The sequence below is a fragment of the Thrips palmi genome, unplaced genomic scaffold, assembly GCF_012932325.1.
Source record: "Thrips palmi isolate BJ-2018 unplaced genomic scaffold, TpBJ-2018v1 HiC_scaffold_10, whole genome shotgun sequence".
Lineage (NCBI taxonomy): Eukaryota > Metazoa > Arthropoda > Insecta > Thysanoptera > Thripidae > Thrips > Thrips palmi.
In genome coordinates, this window is record NW_023144621.1 from 968,546 (window position 1) to 992,240 (window position 23,695).

Sequence of the window (23,695 nt, forward strand, 5' to 3'; positions counted from 1 at the left end):
AGAGAGACAGACTCTCGGAATCAGTCTGCAGGCGAACCTGTACGAACCTGCCGAGGGGGCGAGCACGGAGCACAGTGGACTAGAAGACCAGTGGAGACGGCCAAAATTCTAGACGCGTTTTGAGCTCCAGAGTCGCTAAATGAGACCGAAGCGAACGTGTCACCCCACCAATGGATTGCTCTTCGAACGAGGAATCCATTGGTGGGGTCATACGATCGGCTCGAGTCCCACTTAGCGACTCTGGAGCTCAAAACGCGTCTAGAGTTTTGACCGCCGCTGCCGGTCTTCTGGCCCACTGTGCGGAGGTTGCAAGGGCTGGGGAGGCGGGGGAGGGTGGGCGTTTGTTTGGCAGCCCGGAGCGGAGAGCGGAACAACGGAACTGTGCCGTGCTGTCCTTCGGCGGCGTCCTTCGATGTCCTTGACGCGACGGACGGACGGGACGGACGGACGCAGTGGCGCACTTCTCAACCCCAGAACGCCCAGAACCAGCAGAGTTCCAGATTGTTCTCAACTGGACTGGAACTTTGGCTTTGCGAACGTGGGGAACACACCAATCTGCCTTGGGTCACGAACGGAAGTGGAGAAGGCGGTCAACGAGGTCGGCGAAACTGAAAGGGTGCAAATCTCCTTTCCCCCGCGGCCGCGCCGGCCGCCTCCTCGGGATTCAATTCGGATCAAAATTAATTTGAGTCAAACTAGTGAGGAAGATTTAGCTGTGACGCACGCACAGTGGGCCAGAAGACAGGTGGAAGCGGCCAAAATTCTAGACGCGTTTTGAGCTCCAGAGTCGCTCAACGGTATTCGATCGGAACGTGTGACCCCATCAATGGATTGCTCTCCGAACGAGGAATCCATTGGTGGGGTCATACTTATGGCACGGAGTCCTGTTGAGCGACTCTGGAGCTCAAAACGCGTCTAGAATTTTGGCCGCCGCCACGGGGCTTGTGGCACCCACCCCGCGTTTTCGGAGGGCTGCAGGCTAGGCCTGGGACGTTCTTCCGCCGACGGTCGGTGCCCGCGCGGCCTTTTGTCTTGGCACTGGATCTTACGGTGCAGCGCGGCGCAGACATCTGGAGCCGACCTGGAAGCCCTCTCTCTCGCACTCTGCGCCTTTTGAAAAGGTGGAAGAGAGACGGAGTGACGAGTCGGCATCCGGCTGCTGGCGGAACGAACGCAGTACGTGATTTCAGATGCAGTATTCCGTTCTCCACTTCCAAAAAATCGGACGGACCCTTTTAGTCGTCGCCGAGAGAAGAGAAAAAGTATCCAGAAATCAGGGACCTGCAGCCCTGCAGCGCGCCACCCGAGGCGCCACGTCTGAAATTCAAGGGAACACTACCTCACGAATTTTCGGATCCGGGAGAGGGCTGTATAGGCTGTGGCCAATCAGAGGTCCAACTTGTGAGAGTTCACAGTAACCCCGGCTACACTGCAAAGTCAGTGGTAAGTTCACTGTTAAAAATCGTCGTAAATTTACGACATTTTGTAGAACAATTATGTCGTTTTAAAACGACATATTTTGTTACGACTCAAGTCGTAAATATACGACTTGAGTCGTAAATTTACGACATATTTGTCGCTAATTTTGATAGCGAGACGTTCCGTTTGAAACGAATTAGTCGTAAATTACACTTAATCGTAATTTTACGAACGATCGTATTTCATTTGATATGTCGTGCAGTTATGACTTCAGTCGTACATTTACGAATCTTTTCGTAAATTTGTGTCATGAATCGTAAATGAACGACACAAATCGTAAATAAGCGAGCACAATCGCAACTTTTCATCAACTTTTCGGGGATTTCAGATTTCAAAATATGTAATCGCGATTACGACATTGTCGTAGAGATATGATTTTTTCGTCGTTCAGTTACGACGAAGCAGTTTCAGAACGATTTCTGTCGCTATCAAAATTAGCGACGTTTTTGTCGCTAATTTACGACAAAATTTCTAACAGTGATTTACCTGCCACAAATTCGGCAAGCCGTTTTGGATGCCAAAATTTGGCAAGCTTTGGTCGGAAATCTCCAAAAGCTTGCCAGATTTTGGCATGCTGGGGGGCATTTTCGGGCCAAGCTTGCCAATTTTTGGCATTCAAAACGGCTTGCCAAATTTGTGGCAAGCAAACTTACCACAGGATTTGCAGTGTAGTTGACGCTCTTGGCAGGTTCCTTGATTTCAGGCTACATCGGTGGTGAGCAAAAGCACCAGAAACCATTTCAGTCTTCAAACGATCTCCGGAACATACTTTCAAAGGGCTCAAGGGTTTTCTTTTTTTTGCACTTTATTTCCTGTCTCTTCTAATTGGCGCGGCCTCAGCGCCTCGCCTGACGGTGACGGTACCTAGAGGCTTCCAACCGAACCTGTTCGGAATCTCACACTCTGCTGTGCTGAGGGGTGTTAGCGCCTGACACCGGCTGGATAGGCAACACTTCGCGCACTGCTGTGCGATGGTGCCCTACGTTGCGGCGTCTTTTCCCTGCTTGCGCACAACAAAGTGCCACGGTAGGATTGCAGCAACTAAATGTTGTGGGACGTGCACTGATAAACCCTTTCAGTTGCCGTCGAGTGAAGAACAAGCAGAATCAAAAAGCCAGGAAACACAAGGAACTGCACTCTCAGACCTATATGGACTTTTCTCTCTTTTGCGTATTACGTTTTTTGAGCAAACGTAAAATGTACATTTAGATCGTTTTTATGATGAAATCGTCAATAGATCTTGTAGAAATTAAAAAGTACGTTGCAAATGACAAAATAGTCAGGTATAACGGACTAAATACATTATTCAATGAACAAAATAGTGCAGAGCTAAAGAGAAAATAATACACATTACGTTTGCACAACACAACTTCATGGCAAGAGATAAAAAGCCAATTCCAGACTGTGAGAGCGGTACCTGACTTTTTGATTACTTTTGCTCTTCACTCGGCGGCGGACTGAAACGTGGCAAATTAGGGGAAGGGAGGTTGACTGCGTAACGCTGCAGTTGGGGGATGGCGGGAATTCGGCGTAACTCAAGCGTTAGGAGACTATTTCAAGCAGTAGAGGCATAGTTCGCTTCTAGATTTGGAGTTAAGCGTCACGTTAATTTGAGCGAGGGAGTGGAAGGCTGACCCTGCGTAACGTGCGTTCGGCTTGGAGCGGTTGAGAAGGGCCTAACTGCGTAACGTATTTAAGTCACTTCGTGCAGAGCTTCACTGCAAAGCCAGAGGTAAGTTTGCTTGCCACAAATCTGGAAAGCCCTTTTCAATGCCAAAATTTGGCATAAGCTTTGACCAGAGATCTTTAAAAGCTTGCCGAATTTTGGGCAGCTGGGAAGTTTTTCCGGGCCAAGCTTGCCAGTTGTTGACATTCTAAACAGGTTGCCAAACTCGTGGCAAGCAAACTTACCACTGGCTTTGCAGTGTTGTAGTGTAGGACCAGGAAAATATCGTAGACCGGAAATCGTATATAAGAAATCGTCTACTACGAGAATTTGGGCAGGTTTAAATGGTAATGACATTGATATTCTTGAAATATTGGATGTGAGCGTTTTATTAATAATATGAAAGGGGTATGAGGAATCCATTTCCGGTCTCTGGTTTTCTTCTTCGCTCTAGGTTTAGCTCAAATTCATTTTCGTGCCGAATCGCGTAAAAGTTCGCCACACCGTGTCATGTTCGACATTCTAACGAACGTGACGTCACTCTCGTTGACAAACGAAATACTAACTGGGCACCGCGAGACCTTCGCAAGGGGCGAGTGGTTTGACCACCTCGAGTGGATCATTATTTTGCTGGAGAGACAATGACCCCGTGGCGCCCGTACCCCTACCCCCGCGTTCGGTCCAAAGCTGCACAAAACGCAGCAGGGTATCCGGAAGAAAGGGTGCCACTCCGCACTCACGAGAAGGGAAAGAGTTATTGCGGAGGGAAAAGGTGAGAACGAAGAGAGCTTGAAGGGGGGGGGGCTAGAATCCCACAAAGCATTGTTCGGAATTGTTACCGCATGATCCAGAGAGACGTCGCTTGTCACACTTCAAGGGAACTCCACAGGGCGATAGAAACGATTTATTTTGTGCCGAATCGCGTAAAAGTTCGCGACACCGTGTCATGTTCGACATTCTAACGAACGTGACGTCACTCTCGTTGACAAACAGACAACTAACTGGGCACCGCGAGCACCTTCGCAGGGGGCGAGTGGTTTGACCACCTCGACTGGATCATTATTTTGCTGGAGAGACAATGACCCCGTGGCGCCCGTACCCCTACCCCCGCGTTCGGTCTCAAAGCTGCACACTGTCCGCAGCGGGCTGTCTCCGAACAGTGCTGTCGTGCCACTCTCGCACTCACGAGGAGAGAGAGGGAGGGACAGGGGGAGGGAGAGAGGGAGAGAGAGGGAGAGCGAGAGGGGGGGGGGGTAGAGTCCCACAAAGCATTGTTCGGAATTGTTCACCGCATGATCCAGAAGAGACGTCCTTGTCACACTTCAAGGGAACTCCACAGTGGTGCGAGAGAGAGAGATGAACCGCTCTTCTGATTCACATCAGGGGCGTAATCGCACGGCAGAGGCGGTGGCTGGGAAAAGACGCCGCTGCACCTGAGTGTTGACTGACACCAGGAGTCGTTTTCGTCGCTCTGTCTCGCTCACACTCAAACGGAACGCCCCGTGAGTGCGAGCGAGACAGAGCGACGACACTCCCGGAGTCAGTCTACAGGTGCCGCCTCGGACGCAGCCCGTCGCTGCCGCCGGACCTACGGGCCCTGCCGCCGGAACGGTCGCTGTCTCTCTCGCACTCGCAGGGGTCCGGCAGAGGTGCGAGAGAGACGGGGCGACGACGCACAGTGGGCCAGAAGAACGGTGGAGGCGGTCAAAGTCCCGGACGCGTTTTGAGCTCCAGAGTCGCTAAACAGGCCTCGAACCGAACGTGTGACCCCACCAATGGATTCCTCGTCCGGAGAGCAATCCATTGGTGGGGTCACACGTTCGGTTCGAGTCCGATTCAGCGACTCTGGAGCTCAAAACGCGTCTGGAGTTTTGGCCGCCTCCTCCGGTCTTCTGGCCCACTGTGCGGCGCTCTGTTTGGAATCTGCCCGCTGCAGCGCCGGCGGCACAATCAACTCTGTCGTCTGCGGGCGCGGTCGGTCTGCGAGCCCTCGGCCGACCGGTCTCCAACCCGACCGTGTCTTCCAAGTGTAAAGTGGCTGGGGCGCTAAACGGCTGCAGTTGCCGGTCAATATTGCAGGAGCTCCGAACGCGCGGTGCGAGCGGCGAAGGGGAGTTCTCTTCGGGTAGTGACTCCGAAGCGTGTGGACATTGTCGCAGAGGAGGATTCGGTGCGCTCTCCGGAGAAGCGTCGCCTTGCTGCATCATCACGAAGGTAAGTGGACTCTTGCGTGGTGTGAGACTGCCAGAAGTTTGCTTGCTACTTCGTTTTGAATGCCAAGGCTACCTTGATTCTGATCACTCTGATCTAAGAAAAGACGCTTTCGCTCGTCGTGGAGTGAAGCACAATTGAAACCTTACGAAGTAGAGCATACAAAGTACAATCTACGTAATTTACGTTGTTAAACGAAGAAATAATAGTGCGGATATTACGAAGTATTTTCGTTGAAAGCTTATGTATGCTCAAAATTACTTTGTTATAACGAGATGCTTTTCTTTGTTAGGCCTTTTCTTTGAAAGGTTCACAGTGAAAACAAAAGTAATCAGAAAGCCAGGAAACTGGAGGGAACGACCTCTTTGCCTCCCCGCAACACGACCGCTGTACGCTGGCCCATCCCCCCTGTCGTATCGTCACCCAATATTTCTCATGTGAACACTAATAATTTGTTCTTTGTGAGATGTGCTCGCAAATGAATGCGTTTGGCGTAACGTAACGCTACGTTAGTTGCCGGATGCCAGAATTTGTCGTCTCAGGCCGCTTGAGTATGTCAAATGCTGGCATTCTGTGAGGGCGATCCGGGCCCGTAACGTCAAATTTTGGCATTCTAAACTGATGTGCTAGAAAACTTGGCAACGGAATTGCAGTGCATGATCATGGTCTGTCACTCGAAAATTCTGCAGAATTTTGTTCTGCACTGATTGTTTGTGTTCTGGTCCTGTACGATTTTGTCGTGCTTTTCGTTTGGCGTTATTCTAGTCAAGATTGTGGGATTGTCTCCTCCAGGCGTACCGTACACAGACTAATGGGATACCCCTTGGTATGTTTGTTCGTTTAGACGGGTGGCAAGACCCTGCGATCACGTCACGTGATTGGCAATGCTTCGTGACATGCTGGTTTTTTTTACCATAGGAGCTCTCCTAGTAATACCTTCAAGCGAAAATACATTTCTACGCATGGTGGGAGAGGCCGAGGGGGTAAACACTCTCGTTATAAATACCCTGTACTCATCCGTGTATTTACGCACACGCGAACGTAATAGGGTACTTTCGTAGATCCCTGAACCGGAAGCACACAGACGCCATGTTGGCGGAAGTAGATCTAAACTTGACAAGGGAAAGAGACGTTAGTAAAACGTATCGGCCACACTTGAACATTAACAGTCGTTTGATACTTGTTAGCAGTGCATATGTGTTACGCGATCAATATTTGTACAGCTCGGTTACAGTTTTAGATCCGAAGAGAGGTTAGTTTCCGGCCAATTTGGCGTCTGCTGGCCTGCTCGCTTCCGGTTCAGGATCTACGAAAGTACCCTATTCTATTTGATTTGTTAAAAGTGCCAAATTTTGGCATTTTAAGGCCGTAATACACGTGTAATATCCGCGTAATACCGCGTAGTCTGTGCACGATTTCTTGAAGTGGTTACCCTCTCGTGCGAGGCATTGCGAAGCCTGATACGCCAGGACATGGTCTGGCGTTTCTAATCCCAAGAAAGACAGAAATCGGCATAATTTTTTTGCTTCTTTTTTCCTTGGTCGGGGAAAATTCTATGCAACGGAGCTAATGATGACATTTAGAAAGCTTTTCCTTTATTTCATGCCGAGAGACGCTGTGCAAGCCGCGGAACCGGTAATATGAGAATTTCGCGTCGCGGCGGCGGCCGAACTGAATCGCAGACCTTGCGGTTGCGAAAACTCTCATTCAGCTTTCCCAGTGCAAGGATCCTCCTTTCCTTGGACTTGAGCGCCACCTCCTTTATTTGTTCATGACGTGCGCCAAAGGTGACTCGAACCGGACGTGTGTGACCACGTCAATGGATTGCTCTCCGAACGAGGGTTGCATGTTCGGTTTGAGTCCTTCTGAGCGACTCTAGCTCAAACCCCGTCCGGAAATTTGACCGCCTCCGCCGTTCTTCTCGCTCTAAGTGTGTGTTTGTGGAGGGAGGGGAAGCGGAGGAATTTTATTTACCACGGATGGATTCTGTGCGGTATTTTTTTTTGATTTGGGAGGGTTGTGATCGTTTATTTCGGCATTAAATTTATTTGGGATTTTCTGCTGGCTTGCAAAGATAGCTTGAAATTTCTGAAGACCCGTCAAACTGTGTGCGCGACAGCCACCGCGAATTTTGGCTATTTATGTGGAAGAAAACTTCTGAGGCGTATCTGGAGCCAGTCAAAATTTAAATGCCCACCAATGTTATTCACACTAAATTACTATGTAGGTTTTTCTGCGCTCAAATGCACGAAATTAAACATGCACTTCGTGACGCACGAATTAGTGCGCAAAAATGCACGAATTACTGCATACTTGCGAACGTAATCGTGCATTGTCGCGCACAAATTCGTTCGTTACGAAGTGCATGTTTAATTTCGTGCATTACACTGTGGCAAAAAGGTACGGAAAATCCTGTTAATTTTTTTGCCAGGATTCTCCGTAGCCCTCTTATCAATATTCTCCGTAGGCTCTTACAGTATTCTCCGTAGGGCCGCACAGTATTCTCTGTAAATCCGCACAGTCTTCTCCGTAGGACCTCGAAGACTGTATAGTCCTACGGAGATCACTGTGCGGTCCTACGGAGAATACTGTGCGGTCCTACAGAAAATACTGTAAGAGCCTACGGAGAATATTGATAAGGGGCCTATGGAGAATTACCACAAGCTGTTTACAGAATTTTCCGTAGCTTTTTGCCACAGTGTAGCGCGCAGAAAAACCTACATGGTAATTTAGTGTGTTGACTTTTTGATCAGTTTGTCAATAATGCAAGTAATTTGTGCAACCAACTACTTAGGAAATATTAAATAATGTACTGAGAATTTTGTTTTTGTACGTAATTTTACAAAGAAAACTAGCAAAATTAGTCATACTAAGAAAATACTGATTATTATTGCCGTTTATACGAATACGTAATTAATGAGGAAAAAGTCAGTAACGTGCTGAGAGTGTAACCGTGACCCTTTGCCTGACGCAGTTCGACGCCATGCCGTCCCCGGTCGCACTGCTGCTGTTGCTGCTGCTGGCCGCGCCCTCGCCGTCGGCCGACGCCTTCCTGTTCTCCGGCGACGTCCACGACAACCTGAACGCGACGGTGGCGCACGTGTTCCGGGTGGTGCGGCGCTGCATCGGCGCTTTCGGCCCCGACGACCACCTCCACCCTGGGCACGGCCCTGGCCACGCCGAGCCACCGGCCACGCCGCTCAACCCGCCGTACCGGGAGCCGCCACCAAGCTCGGTGAGTGCACAGTAAAAACTCTACGAAGAATCGTTTCGTAATAGGAAGAAAATGAAGGCATTGTAAAATCTACGAAGAAATGCTTCGTATTATGAAGCAAAATCCTTCGTAATACGAAGCATTTCTTCGTAATACGAAGCAATTCTACAATGCCTTCATTTTCTTCGTAGTTATGAAGCAAATCCTTCGTAGGCTTTTAAGAGTGTGTGCGCGCAGAGCACAGTGGGCCAGTTTAAGGTTAAGGATGGACGTTCAACCAACGGCTCTGTCAAGCATGAGCCTCTCACTGTTACTTAGTGAGGTTGATGGGCAACACAGGGGGCCCTTAGTCCGCAGAGTGCGGCTCCGAAGAGCCACACTCCGCTGCGCGCGTACGAATGGGGCGACTGTCAACCTTGTGGTACAGTCAGGGTTTTAACCCACCCAATCTACTGCCCGAGCAACCGTCGTCGCTGGAGTCAGCCAAAACCGAGGGGGCATAACCACTCTACACACTAAATGTCATGGGACTTTTTTTGTCCCATGAATGATGCAATTTTAAGCACATCCGGTGGTGGTGCAATTTTGTGTCCGCCAGGCGGGACAAATTGTCTAGTGAAAGTACGATTTGCACCAGGCGTCGGACAAAATGTGTCGCCAGACGGGAACAAAATTGTATCAGCTTCGGATGTGCTTAAAATTGCATAAACCGTGGGACAAAAAAAGTCCCATGACATTTAGTGTGTAGAAATCTTGTGTCCCCTTAGCGCTAGAAATCTCTGGGAAATCTGAAATCTTGCCCCTAAAAGGCCAAAAACAAGCTAGTTTTGGGCCTAATATCGGTTATTAAAATCTTGCGAAATCCTCTTGTGTCCTCAACCATCCAATGTGGTCGCCCCCTCGGCCAAAACTCAAGCGACCCTAGCTCAAACCCCGTCCGGAAATTTGACCGCCTCCGCCGGTCTTCTCGCTCAAAGTGTGTGTATGTGGAGGGAGGGGAAGCGGAGGATTTTTTTTTAGCACGGATAGATTCTGTGCGATATTTTTTTGAATTGGGAGGAATATGGTCGTGCATTTCATTTCGATATTGTTTCATGTATTTGGGATTTTCTGCTGGGTTGCAAAGATAGCTTGAAATTTCTGAAGACCCCGTCAATTTTTAGGAAGCCAGCCACCGCGAGTTTTGGCTATTTAGTGGAAAAATACTGCAGGCGTCTCTCTCCCCCCCCCCCCCCCCCCCCCCAATCGCCCTCTCCCTCCCTCTCTCTCCCGGGCTCTAGCTGAATCATGGGCGGTCGCTAAACCGGGGATCAGATCTGATCGGGCGTAACATCCCGCGCGGAATAGATAGCCTAACAACTGGAGCCCAGCAACCCCGCCACACTGTTAGGGATTTTGTTGTAAAATAACGAGTAATTCCCTGTTAATTCCATAGGACAAATTGTTCGTAAGTTAATGAGTACAGTCGTTATAATTCAAATCTTCAACCATATTATTTTCAGGTTGGTCTTGGTTTGCCTCGACGAAAAAACGTGAAAATAGAACTAATAATGTACCTTGAAAATTTTACGACTTTCTTTGTAAATTTACGATGTTTCCTTGTTAAATTACGATTTTTCGTGGTAATTTAACAAACTTTTGTAATTTTACGAACAATTTGTCCTACAGAATTAACAGGGCATTACTCGTTAATTTACAATCAAACTTAAAAAATTACGATAATGCTTGTAATATGACAACTTTCGTTCGTCAAATGACGACATTCTTCGTAAAATTACAGCTTTAGTTCGTAATTTCACAAGGTTAACCGTAAAAATGTGTGTAAAATTGTGAAATTTCCCTTTGTATTTAGCCAATAACGAATACGTTCGTAAAATTACGAGTTTATGTTGTAAAATTACGATGGTATTCATGTAAAATAAAGTTGTAAAAATACGACTTCCCCTTACAGTGCACTCGCTCTGTCTCTGTCGCACTCCCGGCGCTCTGCGCAAGGGCGTGTGAGGGCGACAGAGCGATTGCGAAGAGTGGTGTATCGCTCTGTCTCCCTCACGATGCAAGAGCCCCGCGAGGGCGACACACACTGTCATGGGACATTTTTTGTCCCACGATTTATGCAATTCTAAGCACATCCGACGCTGATACGATTTTGTTCCCGTCTGGCGACACATTTTGTCCGACGCCTGCTGCAAATTGTACTATTACTAGACAATTTTTGTCCCACCTGGCGGGCACAAAATTGCATCACCACCGGATGCTTAAAATTGCATAATTCATGGGACAAAAACAGTCCCATGACATTTAGTGTGCAGAGACAGAGCGAGTGGCGGCCCGAATGAACGGGCGGCCAGAGAAGCAGCGCGGGAGGCTGGCGCCTCAAGGCCGCGCTGGGCGGCTGGGCTGCCACCGGATGTTGTCAAAATACGAACGAGAGCTATGCGTTTGTATTTTGCATTCCGTGCTGATGCAGCGCACCAAGAGTTTCGGACGGAAGGGCACTCATCATTGTGCTGGATCAGGGGTTCACGTCGCACAATGGGCCAGAAGACCGGTGCAGGCGGTCGAAATCCCGGACGCGTTTTGAGCTCGAGTGTCGCCAAATGGGATAGGAACCGAACGTGTGACCCTGCTCATCGTTCATGACCCTCCAATACTTTTTCAACATTTTACGCGACATCACATTTCATTGAACGTGACAAGCTTCGGAACGTATCACATTCTTTGTCTACCTGGGCACAGTAGGCGACGGAGGCGGACAGAACTCAAGACGCATTTTGAGTTCGAGCACTGTAAAAAATTTGTTCGTAAATTTACAAACAATTTATGGGTAATTTCATTGCACAAATTATCTGTAAATTTACAACGTCTTTTTGTTTCTTAACGATTCATGAATTATTCTTCACGCAGTAATTTGTAAAGTTACGAACTTTTTACACGCTCCAAATTACGTGGACCGCTTTTGTTCTACCTTGTCACGCTGATTAAATGGAGATTAACTTATTTTAGCGTTTGTGTTTTGTCTTATGAAACATCTTGTAAAATGATGAAGGCATCACCATATCTTGTAATCTTACAAGCGATTTGTGCAACGGAATTACCCAAGCATTTGTTGTAATTCTAGGAAACTTTTCATGTTTTTGTGACATTGTTGTAGTATTTTAGTCACGTTTGAGATGTATTTCGTTCGTACCATTTCATAAGGCGGTGTTTACGAACAAATTTCATAAAATTAAGAAGATTTCTGTGATGAATAATTCATAAAACGGCCTCTACGAATAAATTTCATAAAATAACGAAATGTTATTGTTACTTTACAGGGAATTTGTAATTTTTTTTTCGTAAATTCACAATTATTTTTTACAGTGAGAGTCGTTAAACAGACCTCCAACCGAACGTGTGACCCCTCTAATGGATTCCTTGTTCGGAGATCTATCAGTTGGTGGGGTCACACGTTCGGTTCGAGTCCCATTTAGCGACTCTGGAGCTCAAAACGCGTTTAGAATCTTCGCCGCCTCCACCGGTCTTCTGGCCCACTGTGCTGGGGTTCCCAATCCACTAAAAGGGCGTCGAGGCGCCGACGTTGTGACGAGTGTGTTGTTGTTTTTGTTGTTCTAACGGGCCGGCTGTCCCTTTATGGCCCGCCAGTGCCAGCTCCGCGTTTTGTTGTCCTTCGCGTCTCTCCGGTGTCCCTTCCGGTCCCTTCGGCCTTCGGGCAGCGCCTGCCGCGTTCTGGTGCAGCGACTTCTGTCCGGTCTTGGTGATGATGCCGGCGATGCGGTGCACAGTGGGCCAGAAGACCGGTGGAGGCGGTCTAAATCCCGGATGCCTTTTTACGAGGAGGCAAACCACTCGAGAAATCTCGTGTGCCCTGACGCCCCTAAAATCTCTGGAAATCAGAAATCTTTCCCCCCCAAAAAACAAAAGACAAGCAAATTTTGGGCCAAAAATTGGAGGAAATCTTGCGAAATCCTGTGAAATTTCTTGACCTTAGAACAGCGGTTCCCAACCTTTTTTCAGCCCGCGACCCCAAAATGGCTTCCAAAATTTTTCGCGACCCCAGGAACAAAATTACGCGACCCCGCGCGACTCCATCCTTTTTCGGGGGGGGGGGTGGATTTTTTCCGAAAATCAAATGTCACATTTTGAATTTTGACCGAATTTAGAGGGTTTGAGTGCATTTAAAATGGAGGGCCGAAATTTGTAATGAGACATTCTTCGTTTTAAATGAAAGCTGCCTTGCTGTGTTAATTTTGACACCCAAGCTTGGTACTCTTTTGTGCCGCCCGCGCGGCACAGTGGGCCAGAAGCCGGTGGAGGCGGCCAAAACTCTAGACGCGTTTTGAGCTCCAGAGTCGCTAAATGGGACTCGAACCGAACGTGTGACCCCACCAATCGATTCCTCGTTCGAAAAGCTATCCATTGGAAAGGTCATACGTTCGGTTCGAGTCCCATTTAGCGACTCTGGAGCTCAAAACGCGTCTGGAGTTTTGGCCGCCTCCACCGGCTTCTGTCCCACTGTGCGCGGTACCTTTCAAAAACATTGGCACCTATACCACGCTTAACATTGGCGATTGCCTCCGATTGGGCCGCTTCAACATAAAGCATTTGAGGATTCGCGGAAGGAAATAAAATAGAACATGGTTGGCAGCGAGCAATCCAGGCTCCAGGTATCGGTAGACTGAGGGGACGAGATAATCCTCTCCCCTCCGCAGGGTTTTACACGGACCTGTGCGTCTGTTTCCGCTTGGAAGCGCCAAAAACACCAAACACCCGTCGGTTTTTCCGTATTTGCGCACTGGTGGTTTCCCCGCAGACCGACCCTCCGGAGCCAACTCGCGACCCCACGCGACCCCAGGTAGCATGCCGCGACCCCACAAAATTTTTCCGCGACCCCAAATGGGGTCGCGACCCCGGGGTTGGGAACCACTGCCTTAGAAACCTTGTGTCCCCGAACATTGAACGTGGTTGCCCCCTCGGTTCTTTTAGTTCCAGAGTCGCTAAATGGGACGTGTGACCCCACCAATGGACTGTTCTCCGATCGAGCAATCCATTGGTAGGGTCACCCGCTCCATCCGAGTCCTAGGGCGTGAGGAGTTTTGGCCGCATTTGCTATGGGGAGAGGTTTTCATCGCACATGCTGCCCATTTTCAAGGGCAAATCAGGGATCCTGAAATACTGCTTTCATAACGTGTCATGTCGTGCTCGCTAAAGGTTAAGGGTAAGGACTTTTGCAAGTACTTCCAAAAGTATCTCCGCACCAATTCGAGACACATGAAAAATAACTTATCCTTTTGAAAAGAATTTAGAAGCAAAGGGTTATAACTTTAACTCGTACGATAACGTTATTATGCCCTTTTGAGATGAGTTAAAGATCCCTGGGGCAAAGTGGGACTTTCTACTTCGTAGCCTTTGCTGAGTGCCCCAGGATAACTTGCTATCACTGTAAGAGTCTACACACTAAACTTCTTACGGATACATCCTATCTGTATTACGGACATTTTTGTGCAATGGCAATTACGGATAGATTTTGCTTGTAATACGGATGAAATCATCCGTATTACAAAGAGTTTTACGTCCGTACCATACGGATATTTTCGTCTGTATGTTACGGACACGAAAACCTTTGTATTACGGATAAAATCATCCGTATTACGAACAAAATCCATCCGTAATTACGCTTGCACAAAACCGTCCGTATTGCGGATACGTGGTGTCCGTAAGGAGTCTGGAGTGTATGCTTTGTGACTGTTGCAGGTGGAGCTGTGCGCCAGCCGGGGCTTCCAGTGCGAGCGCCACGAGGTGCGCACGGCGGACGGCTACACGCTGGCCCTGGTGCACGTGCTGGGCAGGGCGGGCGCGGCGAGGGTCGCCGGCCAGACGCCCGTCCTGGTGCAGCACGGCATGCTCATGTCCTCGGACGCGTACCTCCTCCGCAAGGACGACGACAACTTGCGTACGTACCTCCACCTTCGAATAATGCAAAGGTCCTTCAGAATGAATTTCCACTTTGAGACCCTGAAATCTGATGGATAATGAGAAAGCGGCGCTTGAACTCCGACCATAATCAGTTGAGCATGATAACTAACTAGCTGTTGAGAGACTCTTATTATCATGATCATTAGGATAAATTAACGGTTGTTACATGAGTCCGTAATGTATTCGAGTCGCAGTTAGAGGAATCCATCTTTGAGTGTACTGAGACTGTAGTGCAGAGTATGTCTTCAGATGAACGTCTGACTAGGGTCCTGGTTCAAAGTCTTGAACTTTCCTCGCCTGTGGTGCAACCAAGGCTGAATTTACCCAAAGGGAGGGGAAATCAATTTTCATTTTCAGAAAACAAATTTGGGAAAACTAACAAAGAGCTTCGAGTTATAATCGAAATTATATTTCTGAAAAATCAATGAGCACTCGTGAGATTTCTTGACTTATCACATTTCGCTAAATAAAACAATTCACTATTATATTTTAAAGAGTTTTAGGTCAAGTGAACAAATCTGATAAAATGATTGTGATTTTGGCTGCCTTTCAAGATAAGATTTCAATTGGGGGTTAACGGAGATGATCTTTTAACTAGGACCTCAGAAGACAATTTAGCTATTCTTTAGATGACCCTAGCAACGATCTGTGAGATAAGTTGATTATGCTCATTTTCAATGAATTTACGACTGAAAAGGGTTAAACGTTTGAAACCCTTTTTCATGTGTTTTCGTCCAAACTCTTGGAATTGTCAAATTTTGGTAATGCATTTCCATCTAGGACATAAAATCTAATTGGGTAACAAGTTTTCCGCTCCTGGAAATTTTCAATGTCTTCGATTGTAAAATTTTAGCTGCTGGTATTCTCACGTGGTCTCGAACAATTTGGCGCATGCTTTGCGTACAAGTTTTGCTCGAAATTTCACTCTGCTCAAGCACAGACTCTTTCTTGAGATATTGAAATTTCGTGCTTAAGTAATTGTACTCAAAATTTCTCCATAAAACGAATCTTTATTTGGAATTTTATTGTTTGCAGCGCTGATTTTGAGCGGCGCCGGCTTCGACGTGTGGGTGGGCAACTACCGGGGCAACGCGGTGTCGCCCCACGAGCACGTGACACTGTCTCCCGACTCGTACCAGTTCTGGAACTTCAGGTAGTACTCAGTTGACTGCAATCAGAGACTTGAAAAAAGGAATTTTCCCTTAATTTTTTTAAAACTTACGAGCATTTGTATATCAGAATCTACAGTTCCCCACTCCCTCCCAAAACCTTACGAAGTAATTTTAGTCTTTCAAACATGAGTAGCTTGCTATAACAATTTACTCAGAAAGCTTTTAATGAAATTACTTCTTCATTCACGATCTAGTTCAACGAATGACAAACTGCTCAAAATACTTATTAAGGTTTTGAGCGTGGAGCAATGCTACGTAAGCCTAGCGCATTTAGCCCCTAGGAGTCGTTGCGACGGCAACCTCTCGGTCAGCTGTGTATGGTGGGTTGCCTGTCGTTCACCTCGCAGGCGCTCAAGTGCCGCGCCACATTTTGATACGTTCTAGACGCTGCCTCGCCACTGCTCAGTGCTGAGTGGTGCTGAGCTAAGCGAAGCACCCTGTCGGGAAATTTGAACGTTTGAAATGACTACCCCCCCCCCCATTCCTTTCGTTTACTAGAGGTATCTTCCTATTAATAATCCTATATTCATATGCGTACACATAGCCTCAGCCATATAGCCTAAGCTATATAAAGCGAGCCCTACAGGCCAAACTCTGTAGTCGCTGTAGTCAAGCTTTTTAGTCCACAGCTACATCTACACACAGGCCGGTTCAGCGTCGAGGCCGAAGTCCTTCCCCTGGGTAGTACACTCTGTCTCTGGTTCCAGCTGGCACGAGATGGGGCTCCACGACCTGCCCGCCCTGGTGGACTACGTGCTGGAGCGCTCGGGCCAGGACGACCTGCACTACATCGGGCACTCGATGGGCAGCACGGGCATGATGGTGCTGCTGTCCTCCAGGCCCGAGTACAACCGCAAGATCCGCCTGGCGACGTTCCTCGCCCCGGTGGCGTACGTGTCCCGGCTGCGCTCGCGCCTCTTCACGCAGCTCGCCTCGGTGGCCGGGAGAATAAAGGTGAGGCACCGCAACCAGTGCGACACACTGTGAAAGTTTGAGTCGTCACTTGATGACAATTGATCCAGGAAGCGGAAGAAGGGGATAAGTCGAGTTGAATCCTTGCACTTTTGCAAGGCCTAAACCTTGCAGGTGGGAGAACAGATGGGGAATGTCATCTAAAGTTAGATGCAAGAGGATGGGACTTGTCTCAGCACACTTATTTTTGAACCAAATTTTCGCTCTTGTTCACTTGATAGACTGATGAGAGGTCACTGAATCATCTCGACTTAACCCCTTCTTCCGCTTCGTGGATCAATTTCAAGGCTAATTTTGCTCACAACAATGTCATCAAGAATGTTGATGACATTGTTGTCACGCCCATGCAACAAGTATAGGAGCTTTGATGAAAATGTCGTCAGTTTGTGATGAGATTGTCATCATTTGAAAAGTGATGAAAATGTCATCCGCGTCTTTGTCATAAAGTGACAACAAATTTTCACAGTGCACTGGAAAAAATCCACCGAAAATTTTGTTTATTTTCTGTCCAAGATTCTCCCTAGCCCTCTTGTCAACATTCTCCGTATGACTCCACATTCACTGTAAAAAATGTTCGGAATTTTACTATACAGTAGTCTAGGAAAATTCCTATACATGTATAGGAATTACTGAAATTCCGATACCTGTATAGGAATATTCCGATTTGTATAGGTTTTTTGCTATACGGGCTGGAAATGTATAGGAATATGTATCGGAATTAGAGTAATTCCCATAAATGTATAGGATTTTGCAGCCCGTGTATAGGATATGGCACTGAGAAAAGAATTTGCCATCAACCGTAAAACAGCGATTCAATTTGTTGTATTTTGTCTTCACATGGTGATCAATACGATCATATGTTAACAACGTACAAAATTACAAAAGCTGCTGTTTGCCCCGCTGTCCGGATTATCCGCTAGATGGCGCTAGTGTCGTTTGGACGGACTACTTCTCGGTGTACGCTGCGGCTAGGCATTTGGTTGGGTCAGGGGGCTCGCGTCCTATAAATAGTAAGAAAGTTGAAGTCATTTCAACTCTTACATCATTTTTACTGAGGTGTTCCCTTTCACCTGGGTGCTCAATGGTGAAGTCGATCTTTGCCCAAAGTGGAGGACCGGGATGAAGGGTCACTTGATCCATACTCGATGATCTACAATGGCGGGAAATGCGGCCGTCGTATAATCTGACAGTTCTCCGGGTTTGGCCGGGCCCAATTAACACATTTTTGGGGGAAATCCTATACATGCATTGCAGTTGCGCCATTCCTATGTATAGGAAAAATCCTACACAACGGATGGGAGAACGCCTATACACGTATAGTCATAATGCCGTACCGATGTATAGGAAAATTGCCATACGAGTGCATGGTAAAATTCCCATACGTGTTTTGTAAATAGCTTCATATACATGTATAGGAATTTGACTATAATTTTTTTTTACAGTGTTCTTCTCCGGAGAAACGTACGGTCTTCTCCGTAGGACCTTACAGTTTTGAAAGAATAGTCCTGAAGGACATACTGTAGAACATACGTTAGTCTTAAGAAGAATACCGTGAGGTCCTGCGCAGATACTGCAGGGTCCTACGGAGAATGATCCTTAGTTGTGTACGGAATTTTCCGTAACTTGTTTGCGACAGTCCCGATTGTCTTACAAATTGTATTAAAGCTCGATTTTCCATGCCCATGCATTAGCATAGGGCATTTTCGTAAAGCATTGCTTGTAAGGTGCAATATAGTTGAGGCATTTCACGTACTATTGTGTGATATCTCAGTGCATTGCACCATACGTGCTATATTCATAGCGTTTGGAATCTGAGTGTGGAGAAGTCCCGATTGTTTTACAAATTGTACCAAATTTCGGTGGTTTCTGCAGGACTTTCTCGTGTCCCACCGGATCTGGAACGTCCTGCCCCGCAGCGCGGCGATCCACCGGCTGGCCGACACACTGTGCCTGTTCCCCGGCGCGGACAAGCTGGTGTGCAACCCGCTGCTCTTCGAGATCGCCGGCCACTCCCCGGAGCACGTCTTGCCGGTAAGGGCTGCCACCACTGCAAAGCCAGTGGTAAGTTTGCTTGCCACATAATTGGAAAGTTGTTTTCAATGCCAAAACTTGGCAAGCTTTGACCGGAAACCGTCATGAACATGCCTAATTTTGGCATAAGCTGGAGAGTATTTCCGGGCAAAGCTTGCCGTTCGAAACGGCTTGCCAATTTTGTGGCGAGCAACCTTACCACTGGCTTTTTCAGTGCTCAAGGCGAGTCAACTCACCCCCCCTCTCTTTTCTTTCTTTTTTGTCGATGTCGGACAGAAGTATATCATTTTTAGGGGTTCCCAAGAACCCCTATTGTCCGAGGTCCGTGGATTCTTTCCCCCCCCCCCCCCACTCCGATTTTCAAATAAACAACTCTAAACTATTTCAACCATGAAAAAAACGAAAATTCCAATTTTTTTCCAAAATTCATCGTGGAAATTTTCCGTAAACGCGAAAAACATAAATTTGCAACAATCGAAAACGAGAACCGTTAATAATATGAAAAAATGGTTCAAATAAAAAATGTGCCACTCCTCAAAACTAAACCTCCTGGCTCATCAAAGTAACAAGAAATCGTATATGTTCTGAGCAAATGGTCAAAACATGAAAAAAAATCTCCATGGCAACGGCATGGTCCCATCGTACCACCCGTCAAAATTTAAAGTCACCCATTAAAAAAAATCTAAACGCCGTGAAATTCGAAAATGCTAATGATAACACATTGCACGGTGTCTCAACGTTGGAACATCTTTAAAGTCTGTCACTACTAAAAAGTTCGTAGCAGAAACGACGCATCAAATTAATTTTCGTGGCTTGGCACCAATATGCTTGCGCCCTTTCGAAAATCGCGAGGCTGAAAGAACGAACAGGCGCCCATTGAAACTGCCCCTCCATTGTTGCTGAGGTTGGATTGTTTGGCATGCTCTCAAAGTCTGCGGTTGTCTTGTCATGTTTTCCTCGATTTTCAACCATTTATGGAAACGGGAACACCGTGCAATGCGATTAGCATTGGAATTTTTAAATTTTGGCTACTTTGTGCATCACTTCAGCCATTTGCGAGTTAGGCACCCAACACCCGATAATTTAGCACGTCCTGCTCCTTTTCCCCTCCACTTACTAATTTGAGGATGATATTTTGTGTCTCTTTGGCTGAAACTTGTCACTGTTCATGTTCATTTTTTTTGTTTTTGTTTTTTCAGAACTACGCATCTTTGATCGGGGCGTATCTTCCCGCGGGAACGACCATCAGGATTATGGAGCATTACTACGAAGTCGCACGTACAGGTGAGGTCAATCGAACAACGCGATTGGTTCGTTCAACCGAAGGGTTACTCTTTTACTCTTTTTTTACTGTTTACGACGGCTTCTGAAACAGAACTCTCTTTTCTCACGTATATATAAAAATGTAGCGGAAATCCCGCATTGAACCACAGATGGTGACAGAGGATTTGTTGTTCAGGAGCATTCTTTTGGGAGGAACAGATTTGGCTGAAAAACGAATTTTCAGATCAAACGTGGCGTAGGCCAAAATACCCTTTTTTCCACTACAATGTTATCTCACGAATGTGACTCTATATTATGTTGAAATGTTAATTTCGCCACGTTCATGGAGTGAATGAGTGAATACGATGTCACCCTCGTTTGTGCTCTACGTGACACAGCCGTTAAATTACGATGTAACATTCGTTTCAACGTACGTCGAACAACGTTCGAACGCATGTCGCATCATATTTCCACGAGCGTGGCAAAATGCCCATTCTTACGAGTATGACGTCACGTCCGTAGGCTAACCGTGTAGTTCCCCACAACGTTACACTCATCAACTCATCCTTTTCTCTCAGGCAAGTTCCGACCGCTTGGCTACGGCATGGGAGACCCGAATCCCGGGGCGGAGTACAACATCGCAGCCATCACGGCGCCTGTCGCCCTCTACTACTCCGCGAACGACTACTTCGTTTATCCACCGGTAAGACGCAGTGCCTCGGAATTCGGACCGCCTTCACCGGTGTTCTGGCACACTTTCTCTACAAATCAAAGAGTGTACATGGTACGCTCTAACTGGAGCATGCCTGCAAGCACGCTCTAACTAGCGCATGCGCGCATGCCTGCCAGGCATGCACTAACTAGTGGATACATGCCATGTATACGCTAACTAAAGCATACATTTACTGCATAAGGGATAGGGAGTTTTCTGCATCAGGAAGCGTGTACATGGCATGTATGCTCTAGTTAGTGCATGCTTGGCAGGCATGCGCTAGCTAGAGCGTGCTTGCAGGCATGCTTCAGTTAGAGCATACTATGTGCACTCTTTGATTTGTAGAGTTGCAGTGTGAACATACATTGTTCACGCAGAATTTCGTATGTGTAATTTGAACTATTTTTCCATGATATGCGTTAAAATGTTTCTTTTTCTGCAAATTTGAGCACAATTTTCTGCAAAACGTTGACAGGTTTAAAATCAGGCATACCCTCGTACGAAATTGTTCATGAACAGTTAGCGTGTGCAATTAGGGACACTGTAAAGTGAAACTGGCATGTCCTAGAAATATTTGTCACAGAAAGATCATGTTGTGGCCAAAATTCAACCACTATTTGATAAATTTATTCCCAAAGTTGGGGGCCCAAACTCCTATTAGTCTCTGAGTTATGAATAAGGTTTACATAAACGTTTAGTCATTTCTCCCAAATTCTGCTCACAACAAAGGATTAGCTACCCAGTCTTCAGATTCTGGCAATTTTATCTATTTTTGCATAGAAAAAAGATAGCGTTGGCAGACTTGAAGATATCAGTCGAGTAGAGGCCGTAAAAGCTATTTTACCAGGCCTTTTTTTTGTGTTCAAATTTAAGAGAATTTGTCCTATTTTGGTCTTGTTTTTGGTTTTACAGAAAAACTAACGCAGTTATTTTTTAAAAAAAGGGCAACGGTTTCTTTTTCCTATTCAAAAATAGATCAAATTGTCAGAATCTGAAGACTGGGTAGCTAATCCTTTGTCGTGAGGAGAATTTCAGAGAAACGACTAAAAGTTTACGGAAACTTCTGTAACTTAGAAACTAATAGGAGTTGGGGCTCTAGTCTTAGTGTATGAGTTCATGTCATGCAAAGGAACTTTTTCGCCTAAGTTCAGACATCTGACACAAGCATTTAAAAATGTCATATAGCCTTTTTTTCTTCACTTTACAATAACCTTAACATTTATTTTGCTGCATACCATACTCCAAGTCTAGTCAAATTATGTGACAAGCAGTAGCAAGAAGTTGTTGCCATCACCAATCTGACATACACCGTGGATCAATGCTTGCTTCTGTGTCAGTGAGGTTCGCTAGTCATGCGATGGTCTTGTCTGGCTCTGGAGCGCCCGTTTGGTTTGCTGACCCATCGTGCACCGGTGCTAGAGGGGTGGCCTACCTGCGAGGGGTTCGGTGCCTGACGCGTCCACTGAAACGGCGTTTGTGCGTCTGTGTACGTGCTTGGCCCTCTTAGAAACTGCGGACTTTGCCCCGTAACTCCATGTTACGCACATGCAATTCTAAGTGTGCACATGGCCAAGTACGGATTTGTAAGTGTTCTAACTGTCAACTAAGTGCAAGTAGTGAACTGATCCAGGAAGCGGAAGAAGGGGTACACAGTGTGAACAGTTACACTGTGTACCCCTTCTTCCGCTTCCTGGATCAGTTCACACTGTGTACTTGCACTTAGTTGACAGTTAACACGACATTAGAGGTTTCCGTCATTTATACTCTGTACACTGCCTGTGTCAATGTTTTCGGCTTATGAGTCATGGATGTCCCATGTGTACAAAGTTGTCATTTCACTCCCAGCTCTAGTGACACCTTGTGCTCTTTGTAACAGTCTTCTGTTGTGATTGGTTTCAGGATGTCGAGCAGTTGGCAAACGATTTGCCCAATGTGTTTCACAAGTACCTGGTTCCGGATTCCACCTTCAACCACTTCGACTTCATTTTGGGCGTCGACGCGAGACAGCTGCTGTTCAAGGAAGTTCTTGGGGTGATGCTCCAGAGGGAAGCCGCCCTCAATAGTTTGCACTCCCAGACTCACTCTTTTAATCCTAATGACTTGCTCGTCCACTACTTATTGTCTCAAAAGAAGAGCCTTTATTTTTAGAAGGAGAGATTCGGCTATTTAGAGACTGTCTTTTAATTTTATTTATGATTTTAATTTGTTGATTTATTGAGTAGCACTGCTAAGTTCATATTCTTGTCGTGTACCTGAAGTAAATGTAATTTAGTGAATTCGTTTGTTCCTTATTGTGCCATGGTGGGTGAGTCGTGTCACATCACATTGTATGAAATACTGCCATGTTTAAGATCGATTGTGCCTTTCCGTTACAACTCCAGTGACATAGGAATAAAGTTTGTTAAGATCTTGCCTGCGTTTATTATACCCTCCTCAAGTCCCTCAATTTATTTAGACTCAACATCCTTCACTCCAAATGTCTTACAACGAAATTTGAGCTATATTATAGTGAATTAGGCGTAAGCATAATACCAAGGAAGCAATATTCCTTCATTGCAAGATAGACAACGTTCGTAATACGAAGAAAAAAACACCTTCGTATCATGCTTACGACATTTCATTCGCACTATGGGAAATTTTCTTGTAACACATTTAGTGTGTACTGAGTATTTTTCCGTTATAACATCAAAGAGCTCAGTACTGTGACAGCTCAGCGATGGACGGCAACGGTAGTACAGAGTCATCAGTAACATATCACCATTTTTTTAATAATATGATCGACTTTTTCGGAATTGTGGTAGATTTATGGCGCAGAGTGCTGAGATTTTGCCAAATATTTTGACTCCACGGCGAGAGGTGAATCACTAGTGTACTCATGTGTACAAATTGGCCCGTACTCGTACTCAGTGTACTCACAAGTTATAAAAGAGGAAAAGTCGCTAACTTTTTACACGATTTGGCTTTGTGAGTCGTCCAAACCGCTAATTGAAGCAAAAAAA

At 46.5% G+C, this 23,695-nt stretch overlaps 1 protein-coding gene across 12 annotated transcripts; it reads left to right on the top strand.

The window, feature by feature from the left end:
* Window positions 1–2,954: 2,954 nt before the first annotated feature.
* Window positions 2,955–23,108, top strand: LOC117654232 (lipase 3-like). 12 transcript variants are annotated; one of them, XM_034400515.1, is made up of 11 exons: window positions 5,998–6,021; window positions 6,122–6,182; window positions 6,275–6,339; window positions 8,331–8,591; window positions 14,325–14,523; window positions 15,582–15,699; window positions 16,426–16,672; window positions 18,563–18,721; window positions 19,921–20,005; window positions 20,563–20,687; window positions 22,596–23,108. In XM_034400515.1, exons 1-11 carry the CDS (start codon window positions 6,013–6,015, stop codon window positions 22,842–22,844), a joined length of 1,578 nt encoding a protein of 525 aa, XP_034256406.1. In that variant the 5' UTR covers window positions 5,998–6,012; the 3' UTR covers window positions 22,845–23,108. The 12 variants fall into 12 exon arrangements, with proteins under 12 accessions (XP_034256404.1, XP_034256405.1, XP_034256403.1 ...); XM_034400513.1 differs by lacking the exons at window positions 5,998–6,021; window positions 6,122–6,182; window positions 6,275–6,339 and adding exons at window positions 2,955–3,020; window positions 5,225–5,359; XM_034400514.1 differs by lacking the exons at window positions 5,998–6,021; window positions 6,122–6,182; window positions 6,275–6,339 and adding exons at window positions 3,475–3,492; window positions 5,225–5,359.
* The last annotated feature ends 587 nt before the right edge of the window (window positions 23,109–23,695 follow it).